This window comes from Mesoplodon densirostris, chromosome 12 (assembly GCF_025265405.1).
Source record: "Mesoplodon densirostris isolate mMesDen1 chromosome 12, mMesDen1 primary haplotype, whole genome shotgun sequence".
In the NCBI taxonomy this organism is placed as follows: domain Eukaryota; kingdom Metazoa; phylum Chordata; class Mammalia; order Artiodactyla; family Ziphiidae; genus Mesoplodon; species Mesoplodon densirostris.
In genome coordinates this window covers 14,601,485-14,624,858 of record NC_082672.1, presented here as the reverse complement: position 1 = coordinate 14,624,858, position 23,374 = coordinate 14,601,485, and the positions used below count along the sequence as shown (strand labels likewise).

Sequence of the window (23,374 nt, the reverse complement as noted above, 5' to 3'; positions counted from 1 at the left end):
AAGCCCATTGTTATCTTCAAAAATCCCTGTGAGTTTTTCTCCATTCATGTTTCATGATTGATATTTTGTTATGGACAAAAAAAGCCCCACAACATTGTCATCAAACCAAACCAAAGGGAAAGAAAAAAAAAAAAGGCAAAACATAGTGGAGGGAAGCTTAAAACCAGAAAGCACATCGAAATCCGTTCTGCATTACTTCAGCTGAGTGGAAACCAGATGCAAAGGCCAGCCCCTTCCTCACACAGCTGGAAAGCTAAAACTATTACTCAGGGCTTGTTTACACTTCCTCACGCCCCACCCTCCTTCCAGGAATTGGGATTCCAGCTCAGTGGTGATAAGTTTCCAGAGGGGCAAACTATGTTAACAGTGAACTGCTCATGATTGGAGTGAGGAAGCTGCTTCCAAGGACAGTATTTCCATTTTTAGAAAGTTGTCTGGGGAAACATGAACTGATTAGTGGAAGGGCCAGGGAGCACAGACATCACACCGACAACGAAGAAGGCAAAGCACTGCTAACTGCAGAGACAGGGACTGTTGGAAGCCAGGCATAAAGCAGAGTGGCAGCTGTGAGGCTCTCTGGAGGTCCCCGGGCGGGGGCACTGACTGCTCTTGTTTTCAGAGTGAAAGAGCTCGCCAAGTGTCAGGAAGGTGAGTGACTGAGTGTGCTGGCCGGAGAGAAATTTTAGGATCAGCAGAAGAGAGAAGGGGCTTATAAATGTTAAGTAATACCAAATTAGGACTTGCCATTTTGAGAATCCAAAACCCACAATCTGGATAAAACACAAAAATAAAATAAAAAGCTGGGGATGTTAGTATATTTTATTCAGATTTGTGGGTTCTGGGAATGGTAAAAATAATTCACTGATCTATTACCTGACTTATTGTAAAATCTAGAAATAAAGAGGATGATAAAATTCTGCCATGAATCAAATTGCGCTGTGACATCAGTGATATCGAATCTTTACGAGCACACAGAATAAAAAATCATTGGATGAAGAGTACCAGATGGCCTAGGTATAGTTAAACAAAATTTTGATGGGATCCAAATATTTTACGCTCCGAGATTTTTCTTGTACTTCCCACTTAGAAAAGTCTCTTCCAATTTATTAGGCAAGGGTGTGGACTGAAATGAGTAGTTTCTCAACTACCCTGAGGAAGACCAGATATAGGCCTACATAAATTCTGGACAATTTTCATCATCCTCTTGGAGTTCTAGAACAGTGTGGAAACCAGGAGAATAAGGTACCTGCTATGTGGACTGTTGACAGAGGGTCCAGGCTGTGAGAGACTACATTTGCCTCGTGGCTGTTTGCAATGAACAGGGGTAAAGAAAGAAGAATGTTCAGTCCAGGCAAATAAAGACAAGCTACTGATGAAAATTAAACTAAAAGTTCAGCAAAGGAAATACAAATCAAATGAAATGATCAGTACCCATGAATCAAGGAAACTGGCTTTTCTTTTGTTGAAGAAGTGAAATCAATTTACATCTATATTATTCATCATTGAAGAAACATGGCGGTTTGGGCATTCACACCACAATGGGTATATTTCCCTCACTTTTCATGCTAGAAACACAAATGACTCCACACTAGCCAAAGATCTCTGTATATTTACTTATAATAAATCTAAAATTCAATACGCCGTGCCATGTATTTCAAATATACCTTACATTTTTTCATCTTCTAGAACAATATTAAAATTCTTGGTAGATTAAAAATAATGGCAGAGTGAGATTATTCTGTGTAGAGTGATGAAGACCCAACAAGTTAAGTACTCAAGTTAAATAAAGCCTAAAATTTGACTCGAAAAGCCAGTATTCCTTCACATTCTTAAACTAGGATCTATAGGAAACTAGCGAATGTAGTAAAAAACAATCCTAAAAAGATAATAACATTTATCAGCATAGAACTTAAGTGTTTATAATAAAAAAAGTACAAATGAAACCAATACTTCTAAAAACTAAGGAAAATGGAATGATACTAAAAATGAATATAATCATAAAGCCAGACCAAAAAAAGTAACAAAACAAAAAACAAGCTTCTAATTACACAGAGAAATCAAGGTAGAGAGGGTAGCAGGGGTCAAGTTGGTCTTTTTCTCCTCATTGTGTGCCAGTGAGACAGCCCCCCGACAGGCCTTGTGGGTGAGTCAGCTGGAGTTGTTGCCACTCTGGGGGCAATATGATCACCGAAAACCTTCAAGACCACCTTCAGGAACTTCTTTGCTTGAGGGCCAACAGAACCTCCATTTGTCTTATAAACTCAATGGTCTCATGAGATGCTCACAGTTTTGTCCACCTCTGGCTGAGGCACCCTTTTAAGTGGAGCCTACTTTTTTTTGAGTGGACTGTGGCGGAGGTGGTTTGAAGGGAGGGGCCCCTAAAGGGACAAGGGAGCACTGCTCTAGAGATGGTCCTGTGAGCAAGAAAAATAATCTGCCTCCCTGCATACCAACCAAACGTTGACCTGATTCTTTTGAAAAACAGAACTGCTCTTTCCATTCCTGAGTGCATGTGGGGAGGGTTTGAGGCAGGGCTGAGGAAACAGAGCTTCTCTGCATCACTGTGTGACAACCCCACGTTGTACGGGGACTCCTGCTTTGCAAGGGGAGAGCCCGTGGACCCTGCGTGAGGTACCAAGACTGTCACGCTCCACTGGTCCTTCCCATGGGCCAACTGAAAATGACCAGTGGAAAGTTACCGTTTTCTGCCTGTTCGGGCTACTTCTTCCTGATGTAGGACTCACAGATCCTGAGGTGTCCAGTTCATCAACAGAAGACCAGGAAGACAAATCCTACGTGGGAAATAGATTCTCTTAATGATTCCATGTCCCAGAGCCACGATGGCTTTGTGATCTGCAAGTACTTCCCACCCCATCCCTATCTATCCCTCAACCCATTTCCTGGGAAAAACAGAATCAGATGACCGCAGGAAGAACAGAACCTAATACTTCTAGTGTGTTGGGCTTTCCTGGTTGTGAGTTTGGGCCTTCTGGAAAACACAGGTGGAGCTTTGTTATTACTGGGCCGCTTGGAGCTTTATTATTTCTTAGTGACATGGACGGGAGAATGGGTTGAAGTGAAGGGGGTAAAGGAATCTGCCTTACAGCTGCAGGGTGCTCAGGCCAGAGAGAAACCAAATCATTTGGGTTAGAAACAAAAGATTGTCAGTCACCCAGGAGCCTGCCTTTTAGCATCAGAGAAACTGTATTGTTGCTGGCACTGCTATTATTGTGAGTAGGTGGTTCTTTTGCCTGCAACATGTTTGTGGGTTCATAATAGGATTTCACAATTGAATGTTTGAAGTCTTACCTGCAAATGCGTTTCTTAAAACCAACAGTATTACCACGATGCAGTAAATTTAAAAATAAATAATAAACAAATAAAAGTGAACATTGAACATTTTGTATGATTTAACTGCCAGCTAAGGAGAGTTCATACCTTCTAAGGTTTGAATATGAAACTCATGTGCAACAATTGGTTGTGACCTACTCTCACAGTGTTACTGAAAGCACATGAATTCTTAAATAAACTGGGTAGAATAAAATGCCACAGTAGTGGTGGTAATAGGGTTAGCAGTAACAATTACAAGAGGTTTTTTGGATGTAACAGAATCAAAAGTAGTGTCCTATTATAAAAGTTTTTGAGTTACTTTTTTTTGAGCCAGACTTATAAGAGCAGTGATTGAGAGGGGACACTCTAGTCTCACAAGTACTACATTCAGAGTCTCTAAAATGGATAAAGATGATGCTTGCTTGGTCTCCTGTAGGACATGCTACACAATGATGTCTGTTGAGAGCTTACCTGCTGACTGCTTGACATGTCTAATAACTTCTCCAGCTCCTTGATATGATGACTGACCTCCTTCAAGAGAAGTTTGAGCCGATTTCCAATCACATGCACTTTTTCTTTGGCTTCTAAACAGTCTGTGCCTTCAGCATTCACCAGTAGTTGGCGAGACATGTCTTGCAGTGAGGCCACTTTGAGTTGGGATTCCAACAGCTCATGCCTTATTTGCTATGAATATCATAAGAAATATTTTTCTAAGAATTTTCAATAATTCAAGAAAGTTCTAAAGGTGCACAATGACATCACTTTAACTTAGTGGACAATTAGACCTGAGCATCAGAATGCTGTGCTCACAAAAGGACAGACACAGCAACCCATGACATTTGGGAATCAGGGACCTCTGTTCTAATCCTGCCTCTGCCAAAATGTATCCCATATGACCCCTGAATCTTTCTGATCTCAGTTTTCTCATTTGGTAAAATGATGACGTTAATTCCTGCCGGGTCCACAGTAAGTATTACTGGAAGGTTCAAACTGGTGAATGTATGTTAAAGTATTTAAAATATAAAGTGTTATGCAAATGAGACATAAACTATTCTTTTAAAAAGAGAAGTAAAACATTAACATATAAATATAGAAAAACTCAAGTATGTGGAGGTATACTCAGATATCTATTCAAGATTTTTTAAAAGATATATGGGTGATTCATCACTCACAACTTAAGGTCTGAGGTCAAAAGTCTAGTAAAAATGCAGCTGCATAGCTATTTCCTCCTGGTTTCTAAGACCTTTATGATACTGAACTAAAAGCTGACAATTCTGTTAGGTTTGTGCGAGTGCTAAATGTTAAGAAACAGCATTTTAAAAATACAGAAAGTGACAAAATGCAAATCATTTTCTCCTAATGGAACTCAAATATGCTTCTTTATCTTCTATAAAATCACTTAAGTACACTGTACATTATATTGTCCAAAGTTATTTTTATAAGAATCTGTACAGAAATCCTGTAAATTTCCTTTTGAATTTAATACTAGAAAAAGTTTCTTGCTCCTTGAGAATTGGTTTGTTTCCTTTTTGTCAGGTAATAAAAATCATTTAACTTATCATGTTTCCCTTGTTGTCTTAGCTTTCAGAAAACTTGGTGCTAAGGTCAGTGTTGAATCCGTATACTTAATTCTTCTTAAGAAGTCTTAATGGTCTCTAATTCCTTTAATTATCAGCCACCCAATATATTCTTGGGACGTAGATTCAACACATACAGTTTAAATTAAAAACAAATGTAATGTGCCAAAGAGCTGCCTTGATAAAAACAAGCTAATTAAGATGAAGACCGTCTGAGATTTTTAGATGAGGAATGGCTTTAGAACCAGATTCTAAAGCTAATAGATATCATCTTCTATGTACATGTTTGCTTCACAGAGATGGGAAATCATGAGGGGTAAAGAAAGACTAAGAGATTATAATGTAAAAAGTAAATAAGTAGTACCAACTATAACATAACCAGACGCCGTCCAAGTCCACACATCTTACCGTAAGCTGTTTGAGGTGGTCCTGAAGTATCTCTGCATCAAGGTTAGAATCAACCGGCACAATTTCATTTTTCCTTCTGTCAATGTTCTCAAGCATAAGAAGCAAACCATGACTCATTTCATGGAAATCCTAAAAAAAACATGGAGTATAAAATCATTTTGAATGAGATATTTTTCTTTCCCTCAGATCTTAAATATCCATGCTTTACAATTCCTACCGTTGGTTTTAAGATCTTATACACAACTCCTTTCTAAGGAAGGCGCTAGAGCTGTCGTAATTATCTGAGTTCATGTTCTTACCAAAAGCATCTAATTTATTACTCGAGGGAAAAATTAGACATAAGGAAAATTGGCATCAAAAATGTTTAATGTCTAGGGCTATAATACTAGGTAGAGGGAAGCAGCTCTGCTCTTGTATCTTCCTCCTGTATTCAAATCTTCCCATCTTTGGGCTTCCCTGGTGGCGCAGTGGTTGGGAGTCCGCCTGCCGATGCAGGGGACACAGGTTCGTGCCCCGGTCCGGGAAGATCCCACATGCCATGGAGCGGCTGGGCCCGTGAGCCATGGCCGCTGAGCCTGCGTGTCCGGAGCCTGTGCTCCACAACAGGAGAGGCCACAACAGTGAGAGGCCCGCGTACTGCCAAAAAAAAAAACAAAACAATCTTCCCATCTTTGAAGGCCTAAATTCAATCCCATCTCTCCATGCGTCCATGTGTTCGTTTATTCAAGGTATAGTTACAGAAGATCTCCAACGTGGGAGGCGCTGTACTGGGAGGCAGTGCAGGGGTGAAACCACAGCTTGGGTACCTGCTTTCAAGTTGCTATTATCACTCCTGGGGCACCTATAATCCTGGGAAACAGGCTTCCCATCCTGCTCAGATTATAACCCAAAACTCCTGGCCAGGACTCACAAAGCCCTGCATAATCTGCTTCCTGACCACCTCCCAGATCTTTCTCATCCCTTCCTTCCTCTCTGAGTACTCTCTGATCACACTGGCCTTTCTCTGTCTTTGAAGACACTAAGCCCTTGCCTGCTTCTGGGACTTGCCATCTGCTTGACCTCCTTCATGGCAACATCTTTCCAAGAATCAGCTCAAACATGCACAGAACTTCCCCAATCACCTTCCCAAAGTGCTTTTTTTGGTTACTCTTATCATCAACATCTGTAAGTAGCTTGGTTAAACATTTATTTGCATTTTTATTGTCTGTCTCCCCCAACAAAAGCAGAGGCTGGGCTGTATCCTGCCTGCTTAGTGCAGTATCTGTCAGACTGTAAACACCTGGCAAATAATTGTGGTCTGAATGGATGAGTAAATATTTGTAACGCTCACTTGGATGTCCAAGAAATGTCTTTCTATGTGCTCAGAAAATACCTGTGGAATGAATAAAGAATGAGTCGAAGGAGGAATGGTGAGGCTGAGATAAACGTGTGGGAATAGTCTCTTGTTAGCTGTAAAGAAGTGGGGTCTTTGAACTCCTGGTCACATGTACAAATTCTCCAGTAAAATGAAAACTTTGGGCACAAAGTGATCTCACTCAACTACTGACTTTGGAGGGTAACTGCATCCCCCCTAGTGATCTTGATAAATCAAGTCACAGACTCAGCTACACTGGAAATGTTTGACTTCAGAGCATGGCTGGCCCAAAGCCCCACAGACCTGACACTGCATCAGTGCGTCCTGGAGAAGGCCCCGCCATTCCTCCAGCAGGGAGCACACGCGGTCCCAGCGGCCATTCATCTGGGACAAGCGACCCTGCAGATCCTGGCTCTCCTCACTGCCCGTCTGAGTGAACTCGGAGCTGCACAGATTGATGGAGAGGATGATGGCCTTGTGGTGGTCCACAGCTTTCTGGAGCTCCTGCAAAGAGAAAGGAGAACAATCAAACAAGGAAAATCACAATAAAAAGACTAAAGAAAAATAGTCTAAGACCTTTGGAAATGCTTCACCCAAATTCAAAGATCCATTAATTAACACTGGCCTTAGCAGGATGGCTAGGTAAGATACAGTGGGTGTACACCATTGGGAACCACACTGTAGTTAAAAGGGATGGATCAGATGTATACTTGATGATGCGAATCAATCTTCAGAAAATATGGTATAAAGGGAAAGAGAAACAGATTTATATGGGTGACAAAACAGCATTGATATAATTTAAAATACATGTGCACACACACAAAGTCACATTTCTCATGAATATATATGAAAAAAGAATATGTGTTAAAATTTCAGAATGGTTGCCATGGGTTTGAGGAACTGGGATTAAGAAACAGTGGGGGGAAAAGGATAGATAAATAAAATTAAGGGGAGCTTTGCAGGAAGCAATGATGACCCTGGGGAGTGAACTAAGGAGTATGATTAACACCCATATTCCCAGCATGGAAGCTCAACAACAGACCAAACCAAACCAAACCCAACCCAAACTGGTCTCAACGTTGTGTGCATAGGCATGAAATGGGAAGCTTGATAAGAAAGCTGATTCCCAGGCCCTGGCCTCCAGCTGTTCTGACTCCACAGGCCACCGAGGGTTAGTGGCCCACAGGCTGAGAACATTGCCTCTGTCAGAGGCCAGATTTTTGTGATGGTAAAGAGAATGAATTGTATTTCATCAGCTAATCAATTTAGTTTAGTTTCACAAAAAAACAGGTGACTGATTTTTTTACTGTGTGCATTTCCCCAAAATCTAGAACTAAATTTCAAGAATTTAAGTACAAGTGTATGTATTAATAATTGAATATCGGGGTACTGTTTAAATATTCCCAGATCAAGGTAGGGTCAGTGATCCTACAAATCACATCTATTCAGGCAACATGTTCTTATAATTTCTCACCATTTCTGTTATGTTTCCAACTTGTCTTAAATTTGCACTTTTCAATGGATTCTTAACATCCCATAATGTAGATTCAACCACAAGGACAGTATAAAATCAGGAAATGTTGTAGAAAGTACTAGGTTATTCCACAGATTTATTCTCAGAAAACAGACAGGAAAGATGGAGAAGCGGTGCCGAGGAGGGTGGCTTTTTCTTATCACACAGGCTGACTTTCAAGGTCTCGTTTTTCCACTCTCATCTCACTTAGGTCTCAGACTCTGGCCAGTGTTTGTTTCATCAACTTATTTGGAATTGGTTATAATGCAACACTGCCTTACATTTTCCTGGAGAGAAACTAAAGTAATGGAAGTCCTCTAGAGAAAAGAGCATTTTGCAATCCAGATCATGTAAATTGCATCCTTCATCCTGAAATTGATGGAGCTGGTGCAGAGGCTACTCTATAAGAAGTTTGAGCATCTGTGGGGAAGACTCATTTCACTGTTTGAAAATTTAAAACAAAACAACTAAAACTAGCCAGAAATACAGCACCCCAAAAGAAACAGCATACAGAGAAACCAGGGAGAAACAAAGGCAGTGAATCCTTGAGCCTGGATGGCCCAGTAGCCCTCCTCTTCTGAGGAAGAGCACAGCTTGACGTTCTCCAAACAAAAAGGCAGGACCAAGAGAGCTATTAAGAAGAAACTGAGCTCTCCATCCACAGTATGCTTACAGAAGTCTCCACATATCAATGCACTTCAATAGCTGGGCTGAGAAGGATTTTTAAGATCTAGAGAGGGAGTTAAAAGAGGTTATCTTGTGCACTACACCCATCCAGGTCAAAATCAAATGTAAACGTCAGGTGTTTTACTGCGATTACTCCACGGGTTTTGTTTGCTTGGATTCATGTCACTGAAAATTGCTTCTGCCACTATTATAATCTATTTCAGAAGTTCTGCTGATTCCAGAATGTCAAGTGACTTCCTTAGGTCTCCATAAACTCACACGTATACGATCTGGGAGAGGACTCCTCTCCAGCTCTAGATATAGACTTGTAGGACCCTGGACATAGCTGTATTTCCTTTAAAAGAGGTCAGTTAGATCCCAGAGGTACCTGGATGTTTCATGAAACTTTAATTGGTCATTTCTTAGCCACCAATTCATTAAATCATGATTATTGTCATGGGGCTGGTTCTGCAACGCAGTCCAGCTCTCCACCCTTCCAAGCCTTCCTATGAACACTCTGATCTGGGGTGGCTGGGGAAGCATTCGTGTCCGTTTGTGCTGACCATTCCCCCCGCTGCTGTGTGACTGCACAACAGGCCAGGGCTAGTGGTTTCATCTGACCGGCCATGCCACGTGGCAGCTTTCTGTCTGGCGCTGCAGGAAAGGCCAAGGGTAGCTACCTTGAGCTTTTTGATCTGGAGCGCGATGGGCTGGATATCGGTGCTGCGCTGCAGGCGCTGAAGCTGTTCCAGGTCCTCCTCCATCTCCTGCAGCCAGGTCAGAACGCGGTTCAGGTCCGAGTGAAACTGCTGCCGCCTCTGGGGATTCTGTTTCATCCTCAGCTCCTTGCTCAGGGCCTGCGCCTGGAGGAGCTCCCAGCGGTCAATCACACCTGGCAAGACAGCACACGCGCAGGATAGCGAGGGATCGTCCTCCACCGAGAACGTTTAGGAAATGTTTGAAACCTACATGGGTGGCTAACTTTAAAACAGCAACAGAAAGAAAGTAATGCCTCTGGGCATTTCTGTTGTTGTCAGCTGTAAATAACAGTATGGTGGCTGTGTGTTTTCCCTATCTGCATTTTTAATGATAATGGAGAAAAGATATTAACTACATAAGATTTAACATCGTAAGGAGCTTTATGAAGTAATAAGCATGAAAGTGGGTGAAGATAACGTTCAACTCTTGGTTTCCTTCTGCAGGAAAGCTCTGAGAGTATACGGAGCACACACAGAAGGTTCCTGACTAGTGGTTAGAGACGGTGCCTTAAAATACATGGGACATGGGAAAAAACCCACTGTGATTATTTTCACCTCCCCCTCTGTCCCCAGAGATCACTGTAACATGGAGGAAAGTTCTCAGGATAGACCAGTGAAGAATGAGGTCAGCGGCACAGCGGAACTCCGGGGCAACGAGGTGCTTCGAGATCTTCTATTTCACTCTGTCTTGAACTGAGAACAACCCACTCACCAGCTGTTTGGGTTTCGGTGCTATTCAGGTTGACAAAGCCAGGAAAATGCTCCTCTTCCTCTGTCAGTTTGTGTTCCAGTCTTTTCACTGAGTCTATACTGCCGCTGCATTCACCCAGCAGTTTCATCTGTTTAGATACAGAAAAGAGGCCCCCCGTCACGAAATACTCAAATTGTCATGAGTGCAAGAACTCCCGGAGAAAATATCTTGGAGTTCCTCAAAAAGGGCAGTAGCTGTGTGCTACTTCTCTATAAAGAGTAAGCCGCTCTGCTGAAAACAAAAAAGTCAAGTTCAAAAACATGCTTCTTAAACACGTGACACATTCATATTTACATAAAGCAATGCCTTGAAGATATACTTGGCACACGTGGTTTTGCATAAGTCTTCAAAATTTCTTTTAAAATTTATGAATCAAAACAGACTAAACCGATCTGGGATTTAACACTCAGAGCCCTCAGCTGGCAATACAATATATAGTTTTTGGCAAGCTGCTCCCTGTTTCTTCAACTGAAGGATGGGAAGAGTAATATTACCACAAATCTCAAAGGGACATTTATTTGTATTAAATAATTAAAATACTTACAAGAATAAAACAATATTAAAGCCAGCTGTTTCATGAGAAAATTTAAGCAATGGTTAATAGATACTAAAGGAATAAATTCTAACATCAAAAGGAAAGCTTCCAACTCCGTGTTTAATATCATGCACAGTATTCAAAGCTTAAAAGAACAAATCATTTCAAAACGCTCCTGCTATACTGATCAGAATGTTTTCTTTCAAAGCCTTTAACAAATTACATTGCTATTAAGTTACTTTGATTGCTTTTGATTGGTGTTAAGTATAACCTCAGTGATGTCAGCATGCTCATTGTGAAATTATATTTTTAAAAAAGAGGTTTCACTATGATAGAAGTCAGTATAATAGGCCAAACTGGACAGGAAGTAAGCTCATGATTAATTAGTCTTCTGTGATTGTGAGGATATTAATGTTAGCATATATAACTAGAACGGTTCTCTCTCCTGGTTTCAAAAAAGCAGTACGTGGGTGTTGTCATTAGGCTTAGGGAAATTAATTTTTCTTTCCTTTTACGAAGCGGTCTTTTGGGTATGAAAAGAAATGACATGAGGCATAGAAGAGATTTACTTTCAAATCCTCTTGCCTAAGTATGTGTAGGAAAACAGGTAATTCTCTGGGAAAAGTTATTCGGTCAGTAACCTAAGCAGAGCAAATGAAGTTATTACTTTACAAAAAGCTTCGAAAATGTAACTGGTAATACACACAATCTCTTGCCATCTTTTCCCCAAATCTCTCTTGTTAGTCAGAACTGTTTTCTCCAGAATGAACATACAAATAACAGAGCATTAAAAAAGTCCCAAGATCATCAAGTGAATCAAGACACCTAGGAAAAGAACTAAAACAATTCCGTGTTAGTAATCTACCAGCTAAAATCTGCAGCTCCAAGGATATCCTTGGTCAGAAAATCATTAGCTGAATTTGGAAAAATGCCTAATCACTTTCCAGAGCCAAAGCATTTTGTTGCTTTCAATGAAATGGATTTCACTCAGTTCTCAGTGTAAAGGACCAGCCTGGTCATTAGGGTAGATCAGTGGGTCTGAGCACAGACCAGTTTTGCTCAAAAGGTAATTGACTAACAGGGCTTTGTTTTGCACACACATGACTTCAAGGGCAGCTTGGTACATGGAGAGCTGACACAACCCTTGTGCCACAGATGGACTGTTCTTTGTCACACGCTTGTGATTACCAGGTATGTGTCAGGATCACGAGGGTCCAGATACTCACATAGCCTCTGTAGCTGGAGTCTAGCTCTGGTCCTGTGGGAGTTTTGCTGTGGATGATATTCTCCATTTGCTGCATCTGAAAGTGGCTGTCATCCAGGGCTTTGCCCAGTTGTTGGATCTGTGACTCCAAGGTGCTAGGATCCCCTGCAGTGACGACCGTAAGAATCTTTACAAGCTTGACATTCAAGGAGATGGTTAAGAAATTCTACAGCTAAGGCAGTAGAGAGATGGTACGTGTGCGGGTAACCATAAAGCACATTTAGTACCGACATGTTGTTGGGTTAGGAGTTCGAATTACCAGACCAATGAATGTGCTTGACCAAGAGTCCAAGCAGACTGGGTGTTGCAAAAGGGGCCTGTGGTGGGTTCTAACAGCCTGCGCTTCCGCTCCCTCTTCCGGCTCATCCCCTGAAAATTGCGTGTTGTAAGCTTTCTAAAGACCTCAGGTGGTGGCTTCCGCTCCCCAGTAACTAGGAGGCAGTTACATCTCAGGCTCCCTCTGCAGTCACTTATCAAACAGAAAAAGACACACCCTCTAATCTTCCTTTCTGCATCTCAGTAGAAGACAGTGCCTCTGAAGTCCCAGGTGGCTGCGTCATTCACTTAAGGTGGGACTTCAAGCGAACCAAGAAAAGACTAGCTCAGGATGGGTTATGTGTGGAGGTACCAAACTAGCAATGGCTTGCTTTTGTTTCAAACCTGAAACAAAATCAGGAGAAAGCTAAGATTTTACCATTTCCACCCAGGTATGTTCTCACTCACAGCTTAGAACTTCTAGCTCATCTCCTTTGAGAGATGTGACATCCTTTTGCAAAATTATTGTGTGTGTGTGTGTATTACAGTCTGAATTCAACAAGAACATTGATCATCAGAGTGAAGCTAGCACAGGGTGAAAGCAGAATAAATATTAGTAAGCTTTATTAATTCTTTTTTGGAAAAAAGACCTTCTAAAAACACCTGGAAGAGGTTTCTCACTGGGAATCACTCAGGCAGTAACCATTTCAGTAATGCTACATACTTCCTGTCCTTTTGCTTTTCTGCAAAAACCAAAGTGTAAACTAATAAACTCACAATTCAGTATCCTATCACTGTGGTCAAACCCTATTCTCTCCAGTGTCCTCCAAATTACTGACCCTGAGCTAGTTTGTCTAGAGCAACATTAAGCAAAATGAGTTCCATTTTCCTTTCTTTAAGCCTTCTTGTTTCAGGAATAGCTCTGTCCTGAAAGGAAAATCTAATTCTTTTTTTTTTTTTTGAAAATCGAAGTCTTTAAGATACTGTGGAATACATTCTCATGTCAAATTGCTTTATGGGGAAGTAAGACTTATTAAAAAAGTATAATTTTGGGGCTTCCCTGGTGGCTCAGTGGTTGAGAGTCCGCCTGATGATGCAGGGGACACGGGTTTGTGCCCCGGTCTGGGAAGATCCCACATGCCATGGAGCGGCTGAGCCCGTGAGCCATGGCCGCTGAGCCTGCGCGTCCGGAGCCTGTGCTCCGCAATGGGAGAGGCCACAACAGTGAGAGGCCTGCGTACTGCAAAAAAAAAAAAAAAAAAAAAAAAAAAAAAAAAGTATAATTTTTTAGAGCTGAATATCTGATTTTACCCCTTGTCTTATATGGGACCCCTGAGATCAGGAGGATGAATGGTGGGCCTGAGGTCCCATGTATAGGCTGGTGGACTTGGGACCAGATCCTTGAGCCCTGATTCCTCAGCCAGAGGTGGGTCTGTAAGCCCTCCTCAAAGTCACGCAGCCAGACCTGCTACAACCAAGCAGGGCACTAAAGCACCAGTGCTAAGACTAGTGTTTCCATCTCCTATTTTCTGCCATTAATGGGCATCATAGGTCCACACTTACTGAGTGATTACCATTTAGCAAGTTGAGCAGTTGCGTTATTGCCCTTGATTATTGGAATCTTATTCTTGGTGTTGATCCACCAAATGTTTTGGGTTTCGTTTCTAAGACGGCAGTCAGAGAGGAAGTTCTGCCTTAACATGCTTTTGGCACAGAGCTGTGAGAGGTACAGTAGATGTGCTGGGAGAGGAGGAGGCTTGTTACAGGTGAGGGAGAGAGGTGCACTTTGGCTTTTGGTGCCTACCAGAGGGATTTCTGATTGCACTTTCTGTGAGTTTAACATAGGCCTCGGGACTTGCGGGAATCGTTACATCTGCAAAAAGAGCACAGTCTAAGTTGACAGCTAAGGTCTGGAAACGTTGATTCCCTGATGGCAGGAAAATAACTTTCTTAGGGAGAAAAAGAGGAAGTTAGTCATCCTCGGTAGATAACTCTTGAACATATAGAGAAGTCTGAGTACGATCACCAAAGGGTTCCTGAGATAAATCATAATAAGGGCTCACGTGGATTGAGTGTTTTATGAGCTAGGTGCTGTTCTAAGCACTCATTTATCCTCACAGAAACCCTACAGGGTGCATGGAAGTGTTATTCTCATTTTATTGATGAGAAAACTGAGGTTCAGGGGAATGAAGTTACTCATCCAAGTTTCAACAGCTAGTAGTGGCATAACTGGGATTTCAACGCAGACAGTCAGGTTCTAGAGCAGCGCTGTCCAATAGAAATAACATGAGCCACGTATATTATTTTAAAGAGTCTAAGGGCCACAATGAAAAAGTAATGAGAAAAGGATGAAAATAATTTTAATACTTAATTTTACTAAACCAATATACCCTAATTCTAACATGTAATCAACATAAATAGTATTATGCATATTTTACATGCTTGCCTTTGTGCTAAGTTTTTGAATTTTGTGTATTCGTTAAGTTCATTTGACACAGCAAATCTCAGTCTGCACGGTCACATTTCAGTGATCAGCTGTCACATGTGGCTGAGGGCTACATATTGGACAGTTCTGCTTTAGATGCAAAATGCCTAACTATTAGGTTGTACCATAAAAACAAAATAGAAATGAGAGAAATTGTTTTCCTTTTAGACAGTGTCATACCCTTGGGAATCCAAATGTGAACCATCAGAAACAAGCAGAAATTCTCTTTTAGAGAATGTGTGAGATGCGTTTACAAGTGCTACAGATTGGCCTCTTGATTATTTATTCTATTTTGACTCACCTTCCTTACAATGCTCCTCTTCCTCCGTCCATCCCTTCACTATATGTGTTTCTTGAAGTCTCATACTTCTTGTATCCCTTCATACACTCTTCCTGTGCGATCTCCTTCCTTCCCTTGGTGACCACTATGTGGAAAACTACCTAATTGGCATTTCCGGTTCCTGAAATTCAGATCCATGCATCCATCGACTGCTGGCTTTTCCCCTTGGGATAGTCTACAGCATCTCAAGTTCAGGATGTGCACAGAGGAACTCATCACCTCCCCCTTTTTCACTGCCCTGCCCCCATGGCTCCACAGACACCCAGAACATTCTCTCCTGCTCATGGTCCTCAGAGCCTAGGACCACCTGCATCTTTCACCAAGATGCCCAAGCCAGAAAGTCACTTCAATCCCAATTCAATCAACCATCAGTCACGGAGGAGCTGTCTTATGATTTCTCATAGCTCTTCCATTCTTTCTATTCCCAGTGCTGCTTCCTTAGTTCAGGCCACCATCATATCTGTGTCCTGGATTGTAAAACAATTCCTTTTGGACTCTCTTTCAATGTGCCCTTCTCTAGATAGTATTGAGACAAGTTCTTTGAAAATATGCATCGGGACTTTCCTGGTGGCACAGTGGTTAAGAATCCACCTGCCAATGCAGGGGACATAGGTTCGATCCCTGGCCAGGGAAGATCCCACATGCTGCAGAGCAACTAAGCCCGTGCGCCACAACTGCTAAGGTGGCGTGCCACAACTACTGAAGCCCATGTGCCTAGAGCCCATGCTCTGCAACAAGAGAAGCCACTGCAATGAGAAGCCCATGCACCACGACGAAGAGTAGCCCCTGCTCTCTGCAACTAGAGAAAGCCCGCACATAGCCACGAAGACCCAACACAGCTAAAAATAAATAAATAAAATAAATAAATTTATTAACCAAAAAAAAAAGAAAATATGCATTTGACCACATTGCCTCCCTCCTTAGAGCCCTGCTGTGGCTCTCCATGGCCTTCATGACAAAAACCAAACTCCTTTCCATGATGAACAGGTTGCTTTATGACCAGGTCCTGGTTTGCCTTTCCACCTCCTCTTTGTTCATTCCATTCCTCCCAGTCTACATACAGCCTTGTCATTCTGGACAAACTCCAGGTGACCAAAAGCGCTGAGGCTAATCATAAATCCGAGATGGGCATGCTTTCCTTTCTTGCTCTGAACATTGCTGTGTCCTCCTGACCAACTCCTATGCATCCCTCAGGTCTCAGCTCAAGTCTCTTCCCTGAAGCCTCTCCTCAAACCGCCAGCTTAGTCATCCCTGGGCTGTGCTTCTACACCACCATGTGTACATTGCTATCCTAGTACCAAACATTTCACACAGCTGTTTCTTGTCTGTGTTCCACACTAGAGTGTGAGCTCTTTGAGAAGAAAAGGAACTGTGTATTTCCAGTACTTATAAAGTGCTTGTCGTGTAGTAAGAACATAGGTATATGTGGGATACATCAGTGGCCACAACGCCAATTTTATATTTGTGAATCATGTTAATATCCAATTATTCGTTTGTGTATAAGTTCCCCTAATGGGAGAAGGCAGATGATTCTGCTCAGTGAACGGATTTCTGGTACAGTATCCACTCTTTTTCATTTTCTTTCAAGCTAGCACATAGGAGGAGCTCTTTCTTACCTGACAGACCAACAGCTCCCCTGAGGTAGAAATCTTTATCTTCCTGACCCTCTTCGTCCTCAGAGGGCAGAGTTCTGGACACAGCAGACTCTAGGTCACGACTGAGGTCATAGTCATGGTCCCACTCCAGAGGGATGGAGTCCACACTGGCGGGGGTGTCTCGCCCGGACCTCTCGCCCTGGAGGGGCTGGGCGAGTGAGAGGGAGGGGTTGGAGGCGGGCTGGGGGGAGGGCGCGCTGTCCGCGGAGGTGTCACGCCAGTGGAGGTCCGACAGAGCTGCAGTCTCCTCCAGCTCCAGCTCCCGGTCAGAGAGGTCGTGCTCATCATCTGGGAGCTGGAAACGCAGTCAAGCCAGCCCTGTTACAGCAGCGCTCAGCTGACCCCCTTCCCACTCTGTGCTCTGCCTTTCACCAAATCTCAGCACTCAAGCTTATCGGGACCACACTCCTACCTTGCTGGGGGTAATTTTAAACTTCCTATCATCAAATAAATAAGTATCTTCTGATAACTTTTTAAAATGTCTTATACATTAATCTAGTAAATTCTCAGTTTTATCATGGAAAAAGGGAAATAATATTAAGACCTACTTCAAAGAATTGATATAAGATTAAATAAGATAATGTAAATAAAGGCAACCTAGTACCTAATCTGCAACACAGTAAGTACAGAATGGCACATATCATGAACAAAAGGGAATTACTAATAAAACCTTAGCTGGTCCTTTTATACCTTATATTCCAGATACAAAATATATTTTATCACAGAAGATTCCAAATATTCTAATAATTGCATCTTGACAATGAGATGTGATTATGGTAGCAATTAGGGAAATGGAAGAGAAAAAAGAAATTCAACTAAACAACTTCATCAATTGAGCCACTGTTTACAATGCTCACTTTCATTCCCTTGTTTCTTCCAGAAGCTTCTTTATCTTCCATGGAAGATGTGTACCAAGTATGCTTCTAAGCTCTTTGTATGTATATATGTTAACTCATTTCATGCCCAAAGCAATCCTTTCTACAAGGTAGGTACTGTTATTAAATCAGCTTTACAACTGAGGAAACCAAGGCAAGTGACGTGAAGTAACTTGCCCAAGGTGACGTAGCCAGAGCTGGGGCTGGAACCCAGGCACTCTGGCTCCAGAGTCCGGGCTCTTGCCCACTCAACGATGTTACCTAAGTCCACATTATTAATTCTCTTTAGGTTTCATGATAATGAAAAAACAATGTCACATACAGGCAGGCGAATCAGTTTCTTATGGTATCTTTCCACGCGCCCGAAGACCTCCTGACAGTAGCGTCGGAGTTCATCCAGCTCTTCTTCAATGAACGTGGCATCCAGGGGTTCACTCTTTTCTATCAGCTGTTCTCCTTGGGCAATTATCTGCTCAATCTTATTGTGGTTCAATGAGATTTCCTGCTGGAAGGCCTAGGGAGCACATATTGCATGTAATTTTTTATTGCTCACTTGGACATGAAGTAATTCTAAAATACATATTTAGAAAAGCCATGTAGGGGATATTAAATTTACCATAGACAATGACAAGCCAAGAGGCTATGACTTTCTAAAGTAAAACATAAAAATTTTGGGCTTCCCTGGTGGCGCAGTGGTTGAGAGTCCGCCTGCCAATGCAGGGGACACGGGTTTGTGCCCCGGTCCGGGAAGATCCCACATGCCGCAGAGCGGCTGGGCCGGTGAGCCATGGCCGCTGAGCCTGCGCGTCCGGAGCCTGTGCTCCGCAACGGGAGAGGCCATGACAGTGAGAGGCCCAAGTACCACAAAAAAACAAACAAACAAACAAACAAAAAACATAAAAATTTTAAATCAGAACAGGAGGCAGAAATGGCATTGTTAGAATTCCATGACCAGAGAGGTGCCTTTTGCTAATAAAATTTACCACCACAGACAGTGCGGGTAAGAGAATCATAGGAACAAACATTCAAACCCATCATAAAGTTGAGAGCACTAGTGGCCCCTGATGAAAAGCAATGGTAAGCAATACAGTGCCACTGAAATAAATTTAGCATTTTAAAGATTTATATTGGATATTTTAATTTTAGATTTCCTGACATGTCAAACATGACGAAGGAAAGCCATCCGAATGACAATGTCACAAATTCTTCTCAGATGATTTTTTAAAATTGTTTCAGGACATAAGCAGGAAAGATTATAATTATTTGAAAAACAGGTAATTCTGGAGGATTATTTAGACTCATTCTATATGATTCAAAACAGTTCAGCTACAGGGGACAAGTTTCAGGGGATAAATTTTAATTCAACACAAGAATAAACTCTGGAGAAACATCCCTGGTGGTGCAGTGGTTAAGACTCCGTGCTCCCAATGCAGGGGACCTGGGTTCGATCCCTGGTCAGGGAACTAGATCCCACATGTGTGCTGCAACTAAGGGTTCGCATGCCAAAACTAAGGAGCTGGCGAGCCGCAACCAAGGAGCCCACCTGTTGCAACTAAGACCCTACGCAACACCCCCCCCCATAAAAATAAACTCTGGGATAGTTGAAATTGCACAATAATAAAAAGACTGCCAAGGGAGAAGGAGGGTGTTAATAAATGCTACGACCCTGTCAGAGTCCAAAAAGAAAAGATTCAACTACCACTTGGTAGAAAATGAAGCTTTTAAATATTGATTTACCTGTAAAATGACTTGCAAGAATTGAGGCGAAGGGAGGGATGGAGAGAGAGAGGCTGGGCACAATACCAGGGCTATTTTATGATTTTTTTATCCTGAGAATCACTGATTAAAAGTAACTTCCTTGTTTTATTATAACAACCTTAAAGTTATGGGCATCAGAATTATTCTTTAAAAAAAACTATCTTATCTTGGGAGGAAAATTTCACAAGCTGCATTGCATATTATTCAATATGTTAAACACTCTTCCTTTCAGGGAATCCTTATATCTAATATATATCCCTCCCTATTTAAAATGTTTAACTAGCCACTGTGTTTGAGTTATATACTGAAACATACCAAACATGCTTAAAAACTAACTTGGCACCTAAGAATGTAGACTATGTGGAATGAAATCCCAACACGAGAAAGTTGAACTGCTCTGGATCATGTGAGTCAAACAATTTGAAGGTGCTAGAAACAAATCAGAAAAAAACAACAAGAACTAAAAACAACAATCCTGGCGATCAAGTTAATAATTAAAGTGTATATGTTAATGGGAGTTGTATCTCTGGGTAATGCTCTTCATTTCATTTTTAATATCTTTCTTATTTTCTGAATTTGTTTTCAATCAAGAAGAACTAATTTTTTGGACTTCCCTGGTGGCGCAGTGGTTGGGAGTTCACCTGCCAATGCAGGAGACATGGGTTCAAGCCCTGGTCTGGGAAGATCATGGAGTGGCTAAGCCCATGCACCACAACTACTGAGCCCACGTGCCACAATTACTGAAGCCTGTGTGCCTAGAGCCTGTGCACTGCAATGAAGAGTAGCCCCCGCTCGCTGCAACTAGAGAAAACCCGCTCGCAGCAACAAAGATCCGATGCAGCCCAAAATAAAAAAATATAAATAAATAAATAAATTTATAAAACAAATAAAGAACAGTTCTTTAGTATGTTCTTCACAAAAGTATCTAAAAAATCCTTTCCTCTTCAGACTCTCTTAGCACTGATAATTTGAAAAAAAAACCCTAATTTATCACCTTGAGTTGCTTTATTTTAGCTTGAACATCACACTCGGAAAAATGCTCAATGTTAGTGAGTTGCAAATCCATCTCTGTCAGCCACACCAGGATGCTGTCCCGTGCAGTCTCAAACTCCTCCCGCTGGCCAATGAAATGCTGGATGTGAAAAGAAAAGAATAAAAGTGAAAAAGTCCACAAACACGTGCTGAGATGGAACTGCCAATTCCAACGTTCTCCTGGAAAGTCATTTTCTCAACGAGCAACCAGAACCCTGCAATTTTTTACCATATAAATTCATGCTGGATACCTCAATCTCTTGCCATCCCAGTCTTACAAAGTCACTGAGACTATGTCCTAATATGGTGTACAAATGGCCCAATCCTGTCCTCCGGGCCTCTAGGCTACAGAGGAGGCGTAGTATAGACCTTGAGTCTGCGCAAGATGGAGGTGACGCGCTTCTGCAGGTTGTCCCATCTCTGGTTGCCTTCGTGGATCATATGTTTCAGGCTGCAGGCCGAGTCGGTGCGGTTCTCTCTGGCCAGGCGGCGGTACTGCTTGTTAATCAGTTCCAGCTGGGTCAGGGTCTCATGGACCTGTCGCTGGAAACCCTAAGACCACAAAGAGGCACATCAGACAGGGAGATCAGCAGAGGGCTCTCAGCAAGGGTGTCTGGGCTTCACATTGTGATGTCAGGCAGAACAGGAAGTCAACTCTTCCCCCAAAATGGGAAAAGACAATTTCTAACCAGCATATACTTCCACTTGTTAAAGTAAAGTAATATAATCAGTGTGGCTTAAGGAAAGGGAGTCGATCAAACAAAAATATGAAAGAAAATGGTAAACAGTAATAAATATATGTATATACACAAATACATATACAATATAAATATATAATATATACACATACATAGAGAACATACACACATACACATGATATATACATATATATATAGAATACACACATATACATATAACATGTACACATATATGTATATAATATATACATTAGAACATACACATACACATATATAATATAGCTTTTAAAATAATTAACAGCCTGAAAAAAACTTTCCCATAAAGCCAACTGATTACATAAATATGTATGTATGCTGAAATGTGAGTTTCAAATGTTCAAAATTTCTGATGTCCATGCTGAGAAAAGATATCATAGAACTGTCTCTTTAATTTGTAAAATGTTATTTCCTAAGAAATCCAGAAATTGCCTCAATTCTGGTGTCCATTAAAAAAAAAAACTACCTTTTGTAGAAGGTCTTCTAAATGCAAGCTATTATTAACTTTTAAGAAAAACAGCTTAGTAAAAAAAGTGTGGAACATGCTCTATTTCTTTTCTGTTGCCCTCCTGAATGACTCAGTTTTCATAAAGCGTTTTAGAGCTGATGTGACACCTTACATAGTAGTCGCTATTTACTTCGGAGGTTACCCCATGCACAGCTTAGAGTTTCCGCAGGTAAAATACTCTCTCTTCTTTTTCTCTGTAATGTAGCATAACCCTAGCATAAGAATCATTTGGTCAAAATAAAATGAAGCTTTTTTATTTCAAACTTATGTGTATGATTTATGACTGATTTTCATCCTGGCATTGGACAGAAAGTTATATAACTGATTGGACTGTACTCATCTAAATCCCCAAGTTTTGCTTCCTTTGGCTCGTCACACTATTTACATGCCACCACACTTGTGCCTCCGAAATGGTTTTCCTTCTGAGAGTTGCTTTAAGAGCCTTTATCCGAGTAAATCCAACCTTGTATTCTACAAACTTTAAATTATTTCCCCAGGAAAGGAAGTGGTAAGGAAAGTTCAGCTTTTGCCATTACTGGAAGTCACAGAATATGTTTTCTCACTGGCGTGAAGGCGGGCACCATGGTTGGGTACCCCAGCACACCCAGATCTGTCCCCAATATTTGTGCAATTGAACAGGTAAAGACTGCCCTCAAACAAAATTTTGTTTTTGTAATTTATTTCTGTCTCTTAAGAAAATTAACTACAAAGATAAGTAATAAAATCATTCATTATAACTAGCTATATAACTATATAGCATTATAAGCTTAACTACATGGCTAACCTTTGCCATAAAATCTGAGGGTCTAAAATAGCATCAACAAGGATCTTACTTAATCTGCTTTGTAGTGTAAGCCAACTATAGAAGGTTTAACCTTTATGAAGCTGAGTGTAATAAGATGCAGTATAAGAATATTTCCACTAGCATTGGTTCACACTGGGATGATCTGAAATCTACTGCAGAATTTATTGTGGCTTTTTACTAGAACTTTTCTAAGGGAAAACCTTTTAGATAGGATTTTTTTTCCTGGAATTTAGTGGTATAGTTACATATAAGTGCATATTCAGACATCAGAATAACTTTTATTTATTTCACATAGTATTTGAACACTTTTATAGATTCATGACTTGCCCATCTATGACTCGTAGATTTTAAACTCCACAAGAACAAAAACTAAACTTCATGTTTAGTTCATAAACTTCATAACAGGCCTGAAAAAATGCCTGGTTAATTGGCGGCACAAGGTAAAAATAAATCCAGCTGAATTTGGTTGGATTTTTTTAGTCTTAGTTTAAAATATCTCAGGGAGCTTGGGGCAGACTTAGCAACCAAGAATGATTTTTGTAAGATTCATGCATCAGAACTGCTCTCTGTCATTGTATCTGAGAACACAACTGCCGATCAGTGGGCATTGATGGGAAAAGAAACTTCAAATTAAAAAATGGTCAGCTTAAGGCTACGTCAGGTCCTCTGTGAAAACGAGAGGCTGAGAAGTTGGGATTTCATCCTATCACAGTGACAGAGCAAGCCTCGAGACTGCCCAGAATGTCAAGGAACTAGAATCTGTTACTGAAT

At 41.3% G+C, this 23,374-nt stretch overlaps 1 protein-coding gene across 8 annotated transcripts in view; it reads right to left on the bottom strand.

The window, feature by feature from the left end:
* The window catches only part of LOC132499744 (nesprin-1), a 241,489-nt gene that overhangs the window by 7,715 nt on the left and 210,400 nt on the right, over positions 1-23,374 (bottom strand). For 6 of the 8 annotated variants that reach the window (XM_060114303.1, XM_060114304.1, XM_060114306.1 and 3 more), the window contains 13 exons: positions 20,926-21,108; positions 20,519-20,656; positions 18,089-18,280; positions 16,853-17,186; positions 14,216-14,284; positions 12,119-12,261; positions 10,319-10,445; positions 9,529-9,740; positions 6,973-7,173; positions 5,316-5,444; positions 3,802-4,014; positions 2,700-2,792; positions 1,247-1,305 (listed from right to left, as the gene is read on the bottom strand). In XM_060114303.1, the coding sequence (XP_059970286.1) occupies positions 1,247-1,305; positions 2,700-2,792; positions 3,802-4,014; positions 5,316-5,444; positions 6,973-7,173; positions 9,529-9,740; positions 10,319-10,445; positions 12,119-12,261; positions 14,216-14,284; positions 16,853-17,186; positions 18,089-18,280; positions 20,519-20,656; positions 20,926-21,108 (2,093 nt within the window). The remainder of the gene's footprint in view (positions 1-1,246; positions 1,306-2,699; positions 2,793-3,801; positions 4,015-5,315; positions 5,445-6,972; positions 7,174-9,528; positions 9,741-10,318; positions 10,446-12,118; positions 12,262-14,215; positions 14,285-16,852; positions 17,187-18,088; positions 18,281-20,518; positions 20,657-20,925; positions 21,109-23,374) is intronic. The other 2 variants (XM_060114307.1, XM_060114305.1) reach the window with 2 other exon arrangements.